General features: G+C 51.6%; 2 protein-coding genes across 4 annotated transcripts in view; one reads left to right on the forward strand and one right to left on the reverse strand.

Annotated features, from left to right (window-relative positions):
• Positions 1-390: 390 nt before the first annotated feature.
• Positions 391-2,679, reverse strand: LIAT1 (ligand of ATE1). Its single transcript, XM_075440059.1, is given in 4 exon segments — positions 391-626; positions 629-850; positions 2,033-2,206; positions 2,628-2,679. Coding segments are annotated over 4 exon segments (684 nt in total).
• Positions 2,680-7,252: 4,573 nt separating this feature from the next.
• The window catches only part of RPH3AL (rabphilin 3A like (without C2 domains)), a 51,553-nt gene continuing 46,595 nt past the window's right edge, over positions 7,253-12,210 (forward strand). For all 3 annotated transcript variants that reach the window (XM_075440565.1, XM_075440567.1, XM_075440566.1), the window contains exon 1: positions 7,253-7,323. The gene's annotated coding sequence lies outside the window, so the exon portion shown is untranslated. The remainder of the gene's footprint in view (positions 7,324-12,210) is intronic.

Genomic DNA, 12,210 nt, shown 5'->3' on the forward strand with positions numbered 1-12,210 from the left:
CACAAATCATTTTAGCCTCCAGCCAAGGTATCCGGTCGTTCAGCTGCACACCTCAGTCTCCCCATCTGCCCCAAGGGCTGCGCTTGCTGGTTTCAGGACCAGCAATTCATGAGGTGAATACCTGAAAAGTGCAGGTGTAACGCAGTGAGTATTATTTTGAAATATAGCAACAACTAAAGATACTCCAGGACAAACAGGCAGTACGGAATGGAGCACTTTTAATTGTTGAATCAGTCTGAGTTGCATCTGTATTTTAACTAACGGGTTGGTTTGTTTTTAAAAATGTCCTTTCTTCACACAGATATAAGGCAGTAATTGGTACTAAGCTACAGAATGAGAGAGATTTTGGGTGACACCACTGGTTGCAGCTCGGAGTCTGTGCTAACTCCTTCAGCATCCAGGACGAGCTCGTGCTTGCTCCTCTGGAAAAGAACTGCAGCAATCTTCTTCACATACCGTGTGATTGCTGCTTGTGCCTGATGCCCTGCGATGAAGTAACGGTGAATGTCTGATGGCTGGGCATGGCTCAGCAGGCAAATGTAGCTGGATATACGATTCGTACCGTTTCCTTCTGTTCATCTTATAGATCCGCAGCCTTTCTTGCTCTGCTAGAGGATCTTCAAGAACCCGTCCCATTGAAGGCTTTCGTTAAGCTGAGCAGAAAGACCTTGATCTGTTTGACTGGAGTCCAAAATGGTGGAAGTTGATACTACAGCCTTGTTTATTTCTGCACCCTTCTGATTCCCTTCTGCATTATTTTGGGCCGAGTCGGGGTTCCTCCCAGGACTTGGGATTTCAAGCGATGGAGGGGAGCAGGCCTGCTGCTTTCTCATTTTGTGGTGGTGTTTATCTGTTAAAATGATAAATGCTGGTAGCGAAAATGTATGCATTGCCTCTGAGGGTTTCCTGCTTATTTCATAAAGAGGATGATGAGACAAATGCTTGCTGTGCCTTTACGTGCTCATTAATAAGAAACCAAATCTGTAAGAAAATACTAATGGACTAAAAATCTTATTTTTAAGTGGGAAATATATATTTATCTGATTGGCTAACATAACGATTCTTGCACCTGTAATATGTATTTATTGAGGCTGTTAATGCATTAATAGCACTTCTACACTGGCATCAAGTTAATTCTGCTTGCCTAACTCACTTTAGGCAGTCATTGATTCTTAGTTACTGGGGATTTTTTTTCAGTTGTTATCCATTAATACAGCCAGCAATGTGATTTTTTTTTTTTTTTTTTTTAATAGTACAATTTCTGGAAACTTTCACCTTTTGTACTAAGATATTGGAAGTGAAAGGCTATTCCTTTACATGGAAGATTGTTTTGAAATTAACCTCCCCTTTCTGTAGCTGTAACAGCAACTCAGCCCCACTGATGGGAAGTTAGATCAGCGCTGTGACTCATGCCCATGGAACAGTGAATATTTAAACAAATATACTGTAGCTCACCAGAAGAAAACCACTAAATATTTACACCATCCCAAATCTTACGCAGTTTATGAAATTTCCTACTTCTTAACAGTTGTCTTATGCCTCCTACTGCTTATGCTGTGTAGTTGCATGTACTCAATCTTTTTTTGGATAGACTTGTAGCTATCTGTGAAAGTATACGCATAGACAGGGTTCAGTGAAAGGTTTTGACGTGCCACAGATGATTTCCTAGGGAAGGCTGTTTTTTTCTCTCCATGGTTGCTGGGTTGTCCCGCAGGAAGGAGCGAGAGCCCAGCACTGCGTCCTCTGGCCGACATGGAGAGGTGAGTCCGAGCTGCCTTCCTGCTGGCACCCACGCTCCAGCTGCGCGTCCCTTCGTGTCTGCGTGGTGTGATGGCCCCAACGTGCCATGCTGAGCAGAGCTCGCGTACCGGCCTGCCTCACGGGCGGCTTGGCCCCGTGGCCCCTTCCCTCCCCGGGCTGCCCGCACCCTGCGTGGGGTGTTTTGGGGATAGCTGTGGGGAGCATGGCGGCGTCAGGGGGGACGGTGGCCTTCGCCCACGCCTGCTGCGGCGGCCAGCCCAGCCCAGCTCACCTGCCCGCACGGTGATGGTGGTGGTGGCGGCGGTGGCACTCCCACATGGCGGCTGCTGCTTCTTCCTCCGTGGTGGCTTCGTGGCAGGGGCCTGTGGCGGAGGGCGGCACGGGCAGCCCCTCGCCTTTCGCCGCCTGCCCACGCTGCTCTCTTGCCTGCGGGACCCTGCGGCAGCCCTGGCATGGCCCCCCGGCAGCCACCCTCGAGCCTGGCAGGGAGCAAGGGAGGGAAGGTCAGCAGCCCCAGCCTAGCCTTCTGTCACCCTCCCTCCATCTTCCCTCCCCTCAGTGCCTTCTGTCTCCCCTCAGGTTTTGCCCTTCCATCTCCTCTCCCCTCTATGCCTTCCTCCTCCATTTCACCTCAGCTCTTCCCCTGGGTGCCCTCCCTCTCCATTTCCCCTCAGGTTTTGCCCTCCATCTGTTCTCCCCTCAGTGCCTTCCCCCCACCATTTCCCCTCAGGTTTTGCCCTCCATGTGTTCTCCCCTCAGGTTTTGCCCTCCATCTGTTCTCCCCTCAGTGCCTTCCCCCGCCATTTCCCCTCAGGTATTGCCCTCCATCTCTCGGTGCTTTCCATCTCCCCTCAGCGCCTTCCCTTTCCCCTCACCTTCCCCCTTCACCTCTCCTCCCCTCAGCACCTTTCCCTCCATCTCACCGCTGCCTTTCCCTTTCGCCTCCATCCCCCTCCCCTCAGCGCCTGCCCTTCAGCAAGGTCTCCAGGGCAGCCATGGCGCAGCGGCAAGCCTGGGCCTGCCTGCTTGGCCAGGGGCCCAGCGCCATTGCTCTGTGTGACCAACCCTGCCCAGCAAGGGTTTCCTGCCCTGTGCCCCTCTGCACATGTAGGTACTGGGGGCTTCCCTGAGGTAATATGGCCACACTAGAAAGTATTGGCTGGTCTGAGGTGGTACAGCAGGTGAAGAAGTGCAGGGCTGCTGCAGAGGGAAGACTCCAACCCGAATTCATTGCAGGGAGACGAGATGTCGGGGTCCTTCCTGCCCCTTCGCAGAACCTCAGCTCTGGAAACGAAAGTGCCGAGGGAAACTGCGCTCTCCCTGCCGTCCCCTCCGCCTTTCCCCCCAGGAGAGCAGCGAAGTTATGGTAAAACAGCTTCGGAGGCAGCAATAGCTCTCGCGAGTGTGTTGGGGCCAGTGCAGCCCTCAGACCCCTGCCCTGGCTGCTGCGGTGAGCGTTTTAACAGATCTGTCCGTCTCCTTCGGGGGTGAGCCTGGGCGAGAAGCGTTTGGAGGGAACTCCAGCAACAGCTGCTGAAGCAATGCACTGCTTATTTGTCGTCCTCTCCCTGGAAAGAACATGAGGCTTAATCCTGGTTTGGTTGCTTTCTCCCCCTCCCTGCCTGCCTCTTTCCTTCTCTCCTTCTGATCTGTTTAGATGTGAAATTTGGCAGACGCTGGTGGTTGCATTCAGACAGGTTGTGATGAAATCAGGCTCCTGGGAGGCTGCTCCCGCGGCGGATCCCCGGGCTGCAGGCAGCACTTCCCCGGCTGCCGCTAATGGTCTGATTTCAAAGTGTCAACAGCAGGGCTTTCGCAGTGATGGTGATTACTAACGCTGTACAGCAGCCAGCGGGTCTCCAGAGCCTGTGCGTGGATGAAAGCAATGGTGGCACAGGGCAAAAAGGCAAGGAAAACAGCAACAGTGGTGATGGAATGTAAATAATTCATCCAGACTGATAAGTGAGTATAATATTTTTGGAGAACAGCTGAGGGAAGGGGATTACTTGTAGCGAGCAGTGGTTGCAGTTAATTTTATCATGATAAAACCTGACTTGCCAGCCAAAATTAGAGCCCAGTGGTAGCGGCTGGCTTGAGCTACGTACGAAGAAAATCATCTTCTGACAGCTCCTCCCTGGAGTACCGGGACGGGTAGGACCAACGTTTGCCTGGTTAACCTGCCCCTTCTACCGCTGCTGCGGGAGGCTGCTGGGTGCTGAGGTGCTCCCTGGAAGTGGGTGATTTTATGCTGAAGGGGCGTCGTCCCCAGGCAGATCCCTTACCCTCTCACTGCTTTCGGACACTTTTCTCGCTGTCCCCCTTTTCTGCTTAGACTGAGAGTCTCAAACTCTGCTGTGCCCAGCGCAGCCAGACTCCAGTCTCGGTGAATGTTCTACCTGCGATTCACAGCAAAAACACTCAGAACAAACTTTCCACAGTCCTCTGAAGGTTTCACTGCATCTTGGAGGCATATGTCTTTTGCAAATAAACATATCGTGATTTCATAAAATAGATGCCCAATTTATGAGCCCTTGCCGGGAAGGGTAATTGCATTCAGGCAGTAGATCTAATCTGTATATGTAAGGATTGTTAGATTTGTCTTTCAATTTGCTTGAATATCCCTGCTGTCCTGATTAATTTTAGCTTGTGTGTAAAATGAAGTAAAGGTAGTGTTGTACTGGTTTGCTTTGATGAGACAGGGGCGTTATGATGCCCCCCCCCCCTTCAGTATAAGATCTGGGTAATGCAGCAGGCAGGTGCCTCTGAGAGGAGATTTGTGAACGTGCCCTGTGGGAAGGGAGTGCCAAACATCTCTGGCTGCGGCAACTCCTTGCCAGCTGTCAGCCTGTGTCCCTAGGAAACGGTCTTTCAGAGACAAGTAACCAGCCAGTTTGGCCTTTGGTTATTCTATGTGTTTTAGATTGCTAGTTATTAATGCTCTTGTTGTGAGTTGTGTATCAACACACCAATTGTCCACCTCAAATTCTGGTGTCAAATGCCACCAGAATTGGTGTCCACCTCAAATTCTGGTGACCAGACAGATGATGAGAATCGTTACCTGAAGGAACCCGTGACCTAACCAGAAACGACAGCCAAACTGCGGAAAGCAGACCAGCAGCTCAACGCCTCAGCTCTGATCGCCTGGCAGGACACGGCTGAGCATGGGAGCCCAGGCCCTGCTTACCAGTCCAGCACCCAAACTGGGAATCATTTCCTGTAGCTCTCTAGGACTTAAAATTAGGATTGTTTTGCTGTATGATAGGGCTGCTTATAAGCATCTGTAGTTCTTCTGGCGGACACCTTTATGCCCATGAGTTTAGTATCTCTCCAAAAATGATGGTCTTTATTTTTTATTTCCTGAGCAATGAGCCTGTTTGAGGGTGACACAGAAAAGCTGCTCCCCGGCGTGCGACTGTGCTGTGCTGCAAGGAGACGGGATCAGCTTGGGGCAGCTGCGGTGCGACTGTCAGCGCCGCCGATCGGCCCGCGGGAGAAGGCTGCTGTCCGGTACCGTCCTTCTCGTGTGCATGTTTGAAGTCTCTGGCAGCTGCGATCTGGTGAATAATTCAGTAAAACCCATCATTGATAAAAGAGATTTTGAAGGGTTCTTTGGGTGGAAGTGCCTGCTTTCTGAGAAACGAGTTTATTAAAAATTGACTTCATGTCATCAAGATAAAACTCATATTTAGCCCTTTTAAAATTTTAATGTAATATCATATTTATTCTCTGTGACTTCCAGCTACCAAGGCCCAGCCTTGCAGTTGGACTCCAAAGCATCTGTGGTTCTGTGGGGAACCCGACGAGCAAATTCGACAGCAGAATGGATGCAGGCTCTGAGATGTGTGTCGTTCCCTGTGCCTATTGCTCAGATGGTTAAATAAGGTAATTTATCTTTTTCCTGAAGTTGGCTGAACCCTGTGTTTAATTTATTTATATTATTGAGTGTGTGGAGGACTACCCTGGTGCGAAATGTCATCTTCAAGTGCTTTCTTCCACAGAAATCCAGGCTCTGTATTAATGCAAACACTGCCGCCTCTGATGTATTTTCCAACACTTGCCTGAACCAAAAAGCCAAACATAGACTCAGACTTGAACTTGATTTAGATAAAAGGTGGCTTAGGGTCCCTCAGCTTGTCCTGAGGTCTTGTGGATGTACAGAAGTGATGGGGCTTGCAGGGCCACCAGGTTTCTCAAGAGCGGGCTCTGAACAGGGAGTAAAAGCACAGCCTGAGGATTTCTTTCCCTTTCTCTTCTCCCTCCTTTTCTCTCCCTACCTTCCTGTCCCATGGCAGATTTACTCACTGCATCCAGCGGACATTTAGACAGTAACGAGCCCTAATTTCTGCGTTCACAGACTAGTGTGAAGGAATAATTGTGTTCCTGCGCTTTTTCTGTTGACTCACTGCGTGCTGTCACTTTGCTGCCCCTCTCCACCCTCCCTGTGCTGCACGGGGCAGCAGTTAGCGTTCGTACAGCTCTCCGAAACAACGCGAGGCACGCTGGATTACGGTGAAGCGTGAGGCAGCGGGCGACGAGCAATTGTTGAAAGCGGCAGAAAAGCCACTCCAGCCCCTTGGTCCCTCACTCACGTTGGCTGCAGCAGGTTGGCTGGGTTTGTCTTGGCACGACGGGTCCACGCTGGGTCCGCGCCGTACCTGGGGCTTCTGTGGCCGTGGGGACCCCGTGCACGTGACCATTCAGTGTCCTGGGAGAAACAGCTTTCCTGTAAAAAAGCGAGACCACATTTTGCTGCTGAGCCCAGGCAACTTTCTGCAGCTGGTGTCTGTTAGTAGGATCGCTCTGCAGATTTTGGCCCTGCATTTTCAACAGTTAGGAGCTCCCCGCGGTTGTCCCATGCCCAGCAGGTCCCCTGGCTTTGCTACGGGGTGCTCTTCTGTTGACCTTTTTTTTTTTTTTTTTTTTTTGTCCTGCAAAATTAATTTTTGTGGTGGAGTTGTTTTTTTGCTGTGAGGTTTGTTTTGGTATTTTGTTTCTTGGGGTTGGTTTGGTTTTTTTTGCTTGGGGTTTGGGGGTGAGTTTTTTTGTTTGGGTTTTTGGGTTTTTCTGTTTTTTATTTGTATTTATTTGTATTTTTTTAAATTTTGTGGTTTTTTCAGTTTTTTGTTGTTGTTTTCTGGGTTTTGTTTTTTGGGGGGTTGTTTTGTTTGTGGGGGTTTTTTTGTTTGTGGGGTTTTTTTTTGTTTTGGTTTTGGGTCTTCTTGTTTTTTGTTTCCTTTTGCTGCCGGTTCTCCCTGTTTGCAGCCTGGGGTTCTTTCCCGAGGGTCTCCATTCCGCCTCGGGGCTCCGGGGCGCGGCCGGCCGCTCCCCGCACCCACCCGGCCGCCTGCCCGCGGCCCCGCTCCGAGCCCCGCCGCTCCGGGCCGGGCCTTGGCGGCGGCCGGCGCTGGCGGGGCGGGTGCGGGGCGGCGCCGCCAGGGGGAGCCCGGGCCCGCGGGGCGGCGCGGAGCAGCGCGGAGCGGGGCGCGGGCGGTGCCGCCGTGGCTGGAGGAGGAGGAGGAGGTGGTGGTGAAGGTGGAGGTGGCGGTGGCCGTGGCCGCGCAGGTGCGCTCCGTTTCCGCGTTGTCCCGGGGAGGGGAGCGGCTCCACACCGCGTCCCGGCGCGGCCGCGAGTTTTGCCGTGGCGGCGGGGCCGGAGGGCAGGTGGGTGCGTGGGGAGCGCGCCGTGCGGGGGGGCAGCGGGCGGTGCAGCGGGCGCTCTGTGCGGAGTTTTAAGTAGAGTTTCAGGTGTTGGTACTTGTTGGCTGCCGGGACACCTGCAGGGAAGCAGCTGTGGCCGGGGCCCGTGCGGTACGGCCACTTCCCCTGGCGAGCTGGGACGGCGGGGAGCTGGGGCACCCAGACCCGCGGCTCCGCTGGTGGGAGAGTCTGACCTAAACGCTGCTTGCTGAGAGCAGTCTGGAAGCACAGCAAGGTGAACTGCACAAGGCTGAATTTAGGTGGAGTTCAGTCTCCTGAAGGTAACAATGTGACAGAGGTGTGGGTGGAAACAAGCCAGAAGTGGGAGGTTGAAAGTGACGTGCTTCGTTGAAATAATTACCAGCCCAGCTGTGATTTGAGAGCTGTTGGGCTTGCGCCTGTCGTGGTGTCTGTGTGGTGGGACCAGCCGCGTGCATCCTGCAGAGGATGGGTTGTCGTGGTTCTTTTGAGCACCCTGACACGGGGTGATGGGTGCTGTTGCATGTGCGAGTAAGAGTGACGTGCTGTGCCCACCCCCAGGGTTTTCAGTCTGCAGCAGCTTGGGTCAGGTGCTCACCAGGGCCTGGTCAAAGTCCATGGCTTGCTTTTTGCACGTGCCAACAACGTTCAGGGTGATAAGTCTTGGAGTTGCTGCTGGCCGTGCTTATGTGTTGTTCAAAGACTTCCCAGGATGCCTATATACTATAGCTTAAGTATGCTGAGGAAAGAGTATTTAATCCTCCAGGTGAGATGGCAGGCCTGTGGCTCGGAGCTGTGCTGGATAGTGAGTTTCTGGCAAGGCCTGGGGTCAGACTGCTCAGCAGCGTTTCTCCGCTGGCCGTGAACTGTGCTTTTCCTGGTTCACTTGAGGTTACCAACAAAACAGGCTGGCATGCGGTTCTCCAGCAAGGGATTCCTTGAGGGACGCTGGCCCGTGCTCAGTACTTCCCTGCTATGTCCAATTCTTTCTAAGAAACTTGATGCTTCTCTGGAGACTGGGAGGTGCCCATTCCACCCTGCCAACCTCCAGCTGCAGAAGGCCTCCTGAGCTTTTTAGCATATCAGAATAGTGAAATGAATCTCTCTAATTGGCCATTTAGATGCTAATTTGCTCCTCCTAGGCCTATGCCAGATCAACCTGCCCCGGAATATGAGTCAGAAAGAGCCTGCTGTCTTCATGAATTATTCACTTTGCACAAGGCACCTGCCTGGCTGGGGATCAGAAGGAAATGGGGCCAAAGTCTGATAAATAAAGATACACCTTGGCAGGTGAAACAGTACTGGCTTTCCTCCCCGGCGTCGTAGGGTGTTGGGGAGCCAGAAGACTGCTTTGCTTGGGCAAAAACTGGTTCTTTATAGCTTACAATATATCAAGTAGCCATGCTAATAAGTGCCTCTCATTAATACGGGATTGTTGGTACCGTATGTCAGCTTTCCTGTAAAGCTGATTTTATCTTCCCACTCCGTAGGACTGGCATGGACCTCCAGGGCGTTGTATTTTATAAGCTCTTTAACAAGCTCCATCTTAAAAGCAGTTAGGCTTCTTGCCACTGCTGCTAGGATTGGGAAGCAGCTCTGATGCCTGGGAACCTTCTTTGTTTTCCCCCCAAACCTCATACTCCCTTGCTCCTTTTGTCAGCTTGGCCTTACGTGTTGATGACACTTCTCACTTTCTATGTGCTCCAGCCAGTCTGTGTTTACTTTGAGCTGGGCAAACCAGATCCAAATACACGGCTCCTGAGTGAGGTTTTCCCTATTTTGCTGGCGCGGATTTTTTTGCTTAGATTGAGCTTTCATGGTGAGACAGACTGGAGAAAGTCTGTCTGATTGGGTTCTTAGGTTGTTGTCCCAAAGCTTGCCAAGGCTTTGTGGTGTTTGTTTGGACATTGCGTTTTCCTTGTCTCTGTCAGCCCAAGCCACAGAGCTGCAAGTCAAATCTGATCATATTGGATTCCTTGTGTCGCTTGGCTCTCCATCTGCTGTTAAGGGTTTGCACTGATCGTGGGGATTTGTCACAGTAAGAAATTGCAAAAGGCCGTTTCTCAGCCGTGCGCCAGCCCAGCTTTCCCTTCCTGAGCGTGGAAGGTGATGAGGATTGCTTGGCTCCACTGTGCTTGTGCTTCCTGCCTGCTTAGCCCTATAAAATGTCCATGCTTATACAGCAGGCTTCTTTGCTGCTGGAGAGGCTGAGAAACTGCTAGATGTAGGTGTGAAGGGGCAGTTCAAAGTGGTTTGTGTGTGGAAAAAAAAATTATAATGCCCTGATTCAGGCCAGCACTGTACAGGCACAGTTACTCCCCTTCTCTGGCTAGAGACTTGGACGTATCTTGAAAGTCAAGTGTGTGTCTTCTGCCACGTTTCTACAGCCCCAAGGGTTGTTCTGTCATTTTGAAACAGTCGTGTGCTTTGAAATACAACTGTGGCAGTAGGATCTTTAAAACATGAGGGGAAGACTTGCGTCTGGACTAAATAGCCTTTCCCTGCCTGCTCGCCCTTGTCTCCCTGCTGCGTGAGTAGTGTCTGAGGGACTGGCCGGCGGTGGGTGGGAGGCAGAGGCTGGGTTAACCTTATCTATCTCAGCTAGTCATTTATCCTCTGTCATAGCAACAAGAGCAAACACTCACTTAGTTGCTAAGGTTTCCCAGGGATAATGGGGTCTGGTGTGCGGAGCAGAGAGTAATTACACTGCCTCTTTGAGGGAGCAGCGGCTAAAAGGAAAAACAGGCCAGCATGGTACCTGGTGCAAGCTGGGAGTCCTGGGGGAGGTGATGCCCTCAAAGCAGGCGAGTTAATTACACCGGCACAGCTCAGCTTGGGATTTGGGAACTCGTCTCTGGCCAACTGTTTAATTTTTATTTTTTAAATGAAGTATTTTTAAAAAATTGCCCAATTAATTTCCTATAAAAACAAATTAATATAGACACGAGCTGCTAGCTGAAATAACCGGGCAACTGAAAGCTGACTGGAGAGCTCCTTATGGGCCTGTATAGGACATTCTTGTATTTGCAGGGCTCGGAGGAATTCATGCTTCGTGAGCACCTGTAATCAGCCCAGCTGCAGGAGGGCCTGTGCAGGCTGTGCTTTCGCTGCTATGAGGAGGAGTTTTCTACTGCAAGGACTACCTCAAAGTCAACAAGACCCTTCGGTTTTAACTTTGATGTAGTCAAGGTAAAGTCAAAATGTGTTTGCCTGAAGGAGTGGGGAAGGGACTTGGTGTAGTGAGATGACACTAGAAGTGTACATGAGCTGAAAAAGCAAGCTGATAAATTTGGGACAGAAGAATGTTAAGGGTCGTAAATGCAGAGCTTTACAGCCTGGCTCAGGGAGTGCATGATCCAGGAATCTCTGGAGGCTGGGGAAGGTATTCTGGAAAAGTATTGCTGTGTTGTGCTCTATTCTTATACTCTGCTTTAAGCATCTACTCTTGGAGCTGGTCAGATAGCAGGCACCCTGCTCGCTGGACCTTTGGCGTGGCCTGCTGCGGCTGTGCTCTGTTATTAAGGTAAAGATAGGTGATGTTCATGTTGCTGTTCAGCTGAGAAAACTGGCCCTCTTTCACAGAAGAGCCTGAAATTCTTTTAAGAGCGTCATGTCAGAGGGCTGTGTCTGCGTACTGCCGTCAGCCAGGGCTAGCTCTGGGACATGCCGACATGGCAGCCTTCTGCCGTCGCGGCTGCCAGTTGTAGTTGGTGCTGAATGTGCTGGTTGTTGGAACACGGCGCAGGAGTACACCCAGAAACGCCTCGCACTGCGGTGCTGCTGCTTTGGGAAGGTGTGCCTGCCACAGGGTGCGTGGCTGTGTGGCTTGGTGGGGTGGCGTGGAAGGGCGCTCGCCTCTCCCTGGCCTGCAGCTGGGGATGTGCTGCCCACCGCCAGCTGCAGCCCACCGTCATCCTCCAGGCCAAGAAGTGGGAAAGATGCTGCTCGCTGTGCTGTCTTGTGGTTGCTCTGCAGGGGTGTTGGGCCAAGCTGCCAGTGTGACCCTGCTGCTGTTTCCTTTACTCAGACCCCACCTGAAGATTTCTGCGTCTCAGACTGGAGTCATGTTCTCTGGCTGCAGAGCCCAAGTCTCATCATGGAGACAGCAGAAGCAGCGCTATGTCAGACGTGCAGGCAGAGATGTGCTCAGTTACGCATCCTCCAGAATGCTCCTGGCCCCATGTGAAGGGTTGTCTTCTCTGCAGGGCCATGCTCCTTCCTTGCAGCACTCCCCTTAGCTTCTGTGCCAAGAGCAGCCAGGTGGACTCAGATTTAATGAGGTTTTGCTTCACACGATTTCCTCCATCACAGGAAAGGAACAAACAGGTGGTGGTGGGGGTTTAAAGCAGGTCATAGAGTATCAATAAGAGCTCCCTTTTAATTCTTAGTTCAAGTAAAAAGCGGAATCTTGGAGTGGGAAATCTTTCTGTAACACTTAGTAGTTGTGCTTCCCCTTTACTCTGTATGCAGTGTACTTGCAGCAGGGCCAAGAGCTGTGAATTTCTCTTGCTCTCTCGCTGCTAGAGACTGCCTGCTTCTGCCCTTTGCTAGCTTGTTGAGGGGAGTGGAGGATGGGGAGGGGATGGCTCGGTGAGGTAGGTGCTAACTGGAGCGTTGTTGTGAGAGAAGGCAGTGGAGGCTGACTACGAGAGGGATGTTTCACCACAGCCCGTAGCAATGACTCCCCAGGCTGGCGTGGTTTTGCTATCTTGGTGTTTCTGGTTAGGCTGATTCCACCGTACTTCTTGTCCTGTACAGAGATAAGAGGGAGGA

The sequence above is a fragment of the Opisthocomus hoazin genome, chromosome 20, assembly GCF_030867145.1.
Source record: "Opisthocomus hoazin isolate bOpiHoa1 chromosome 20, bOpiHoa1.hap1, whole genome shotgun sequence".
NCBI lineage: Eukaryota > Metazoa > Chordata > Aves > Opisthocomiformes > Opisthocomidae > Opisthocomus > Opisthocomus hoazin.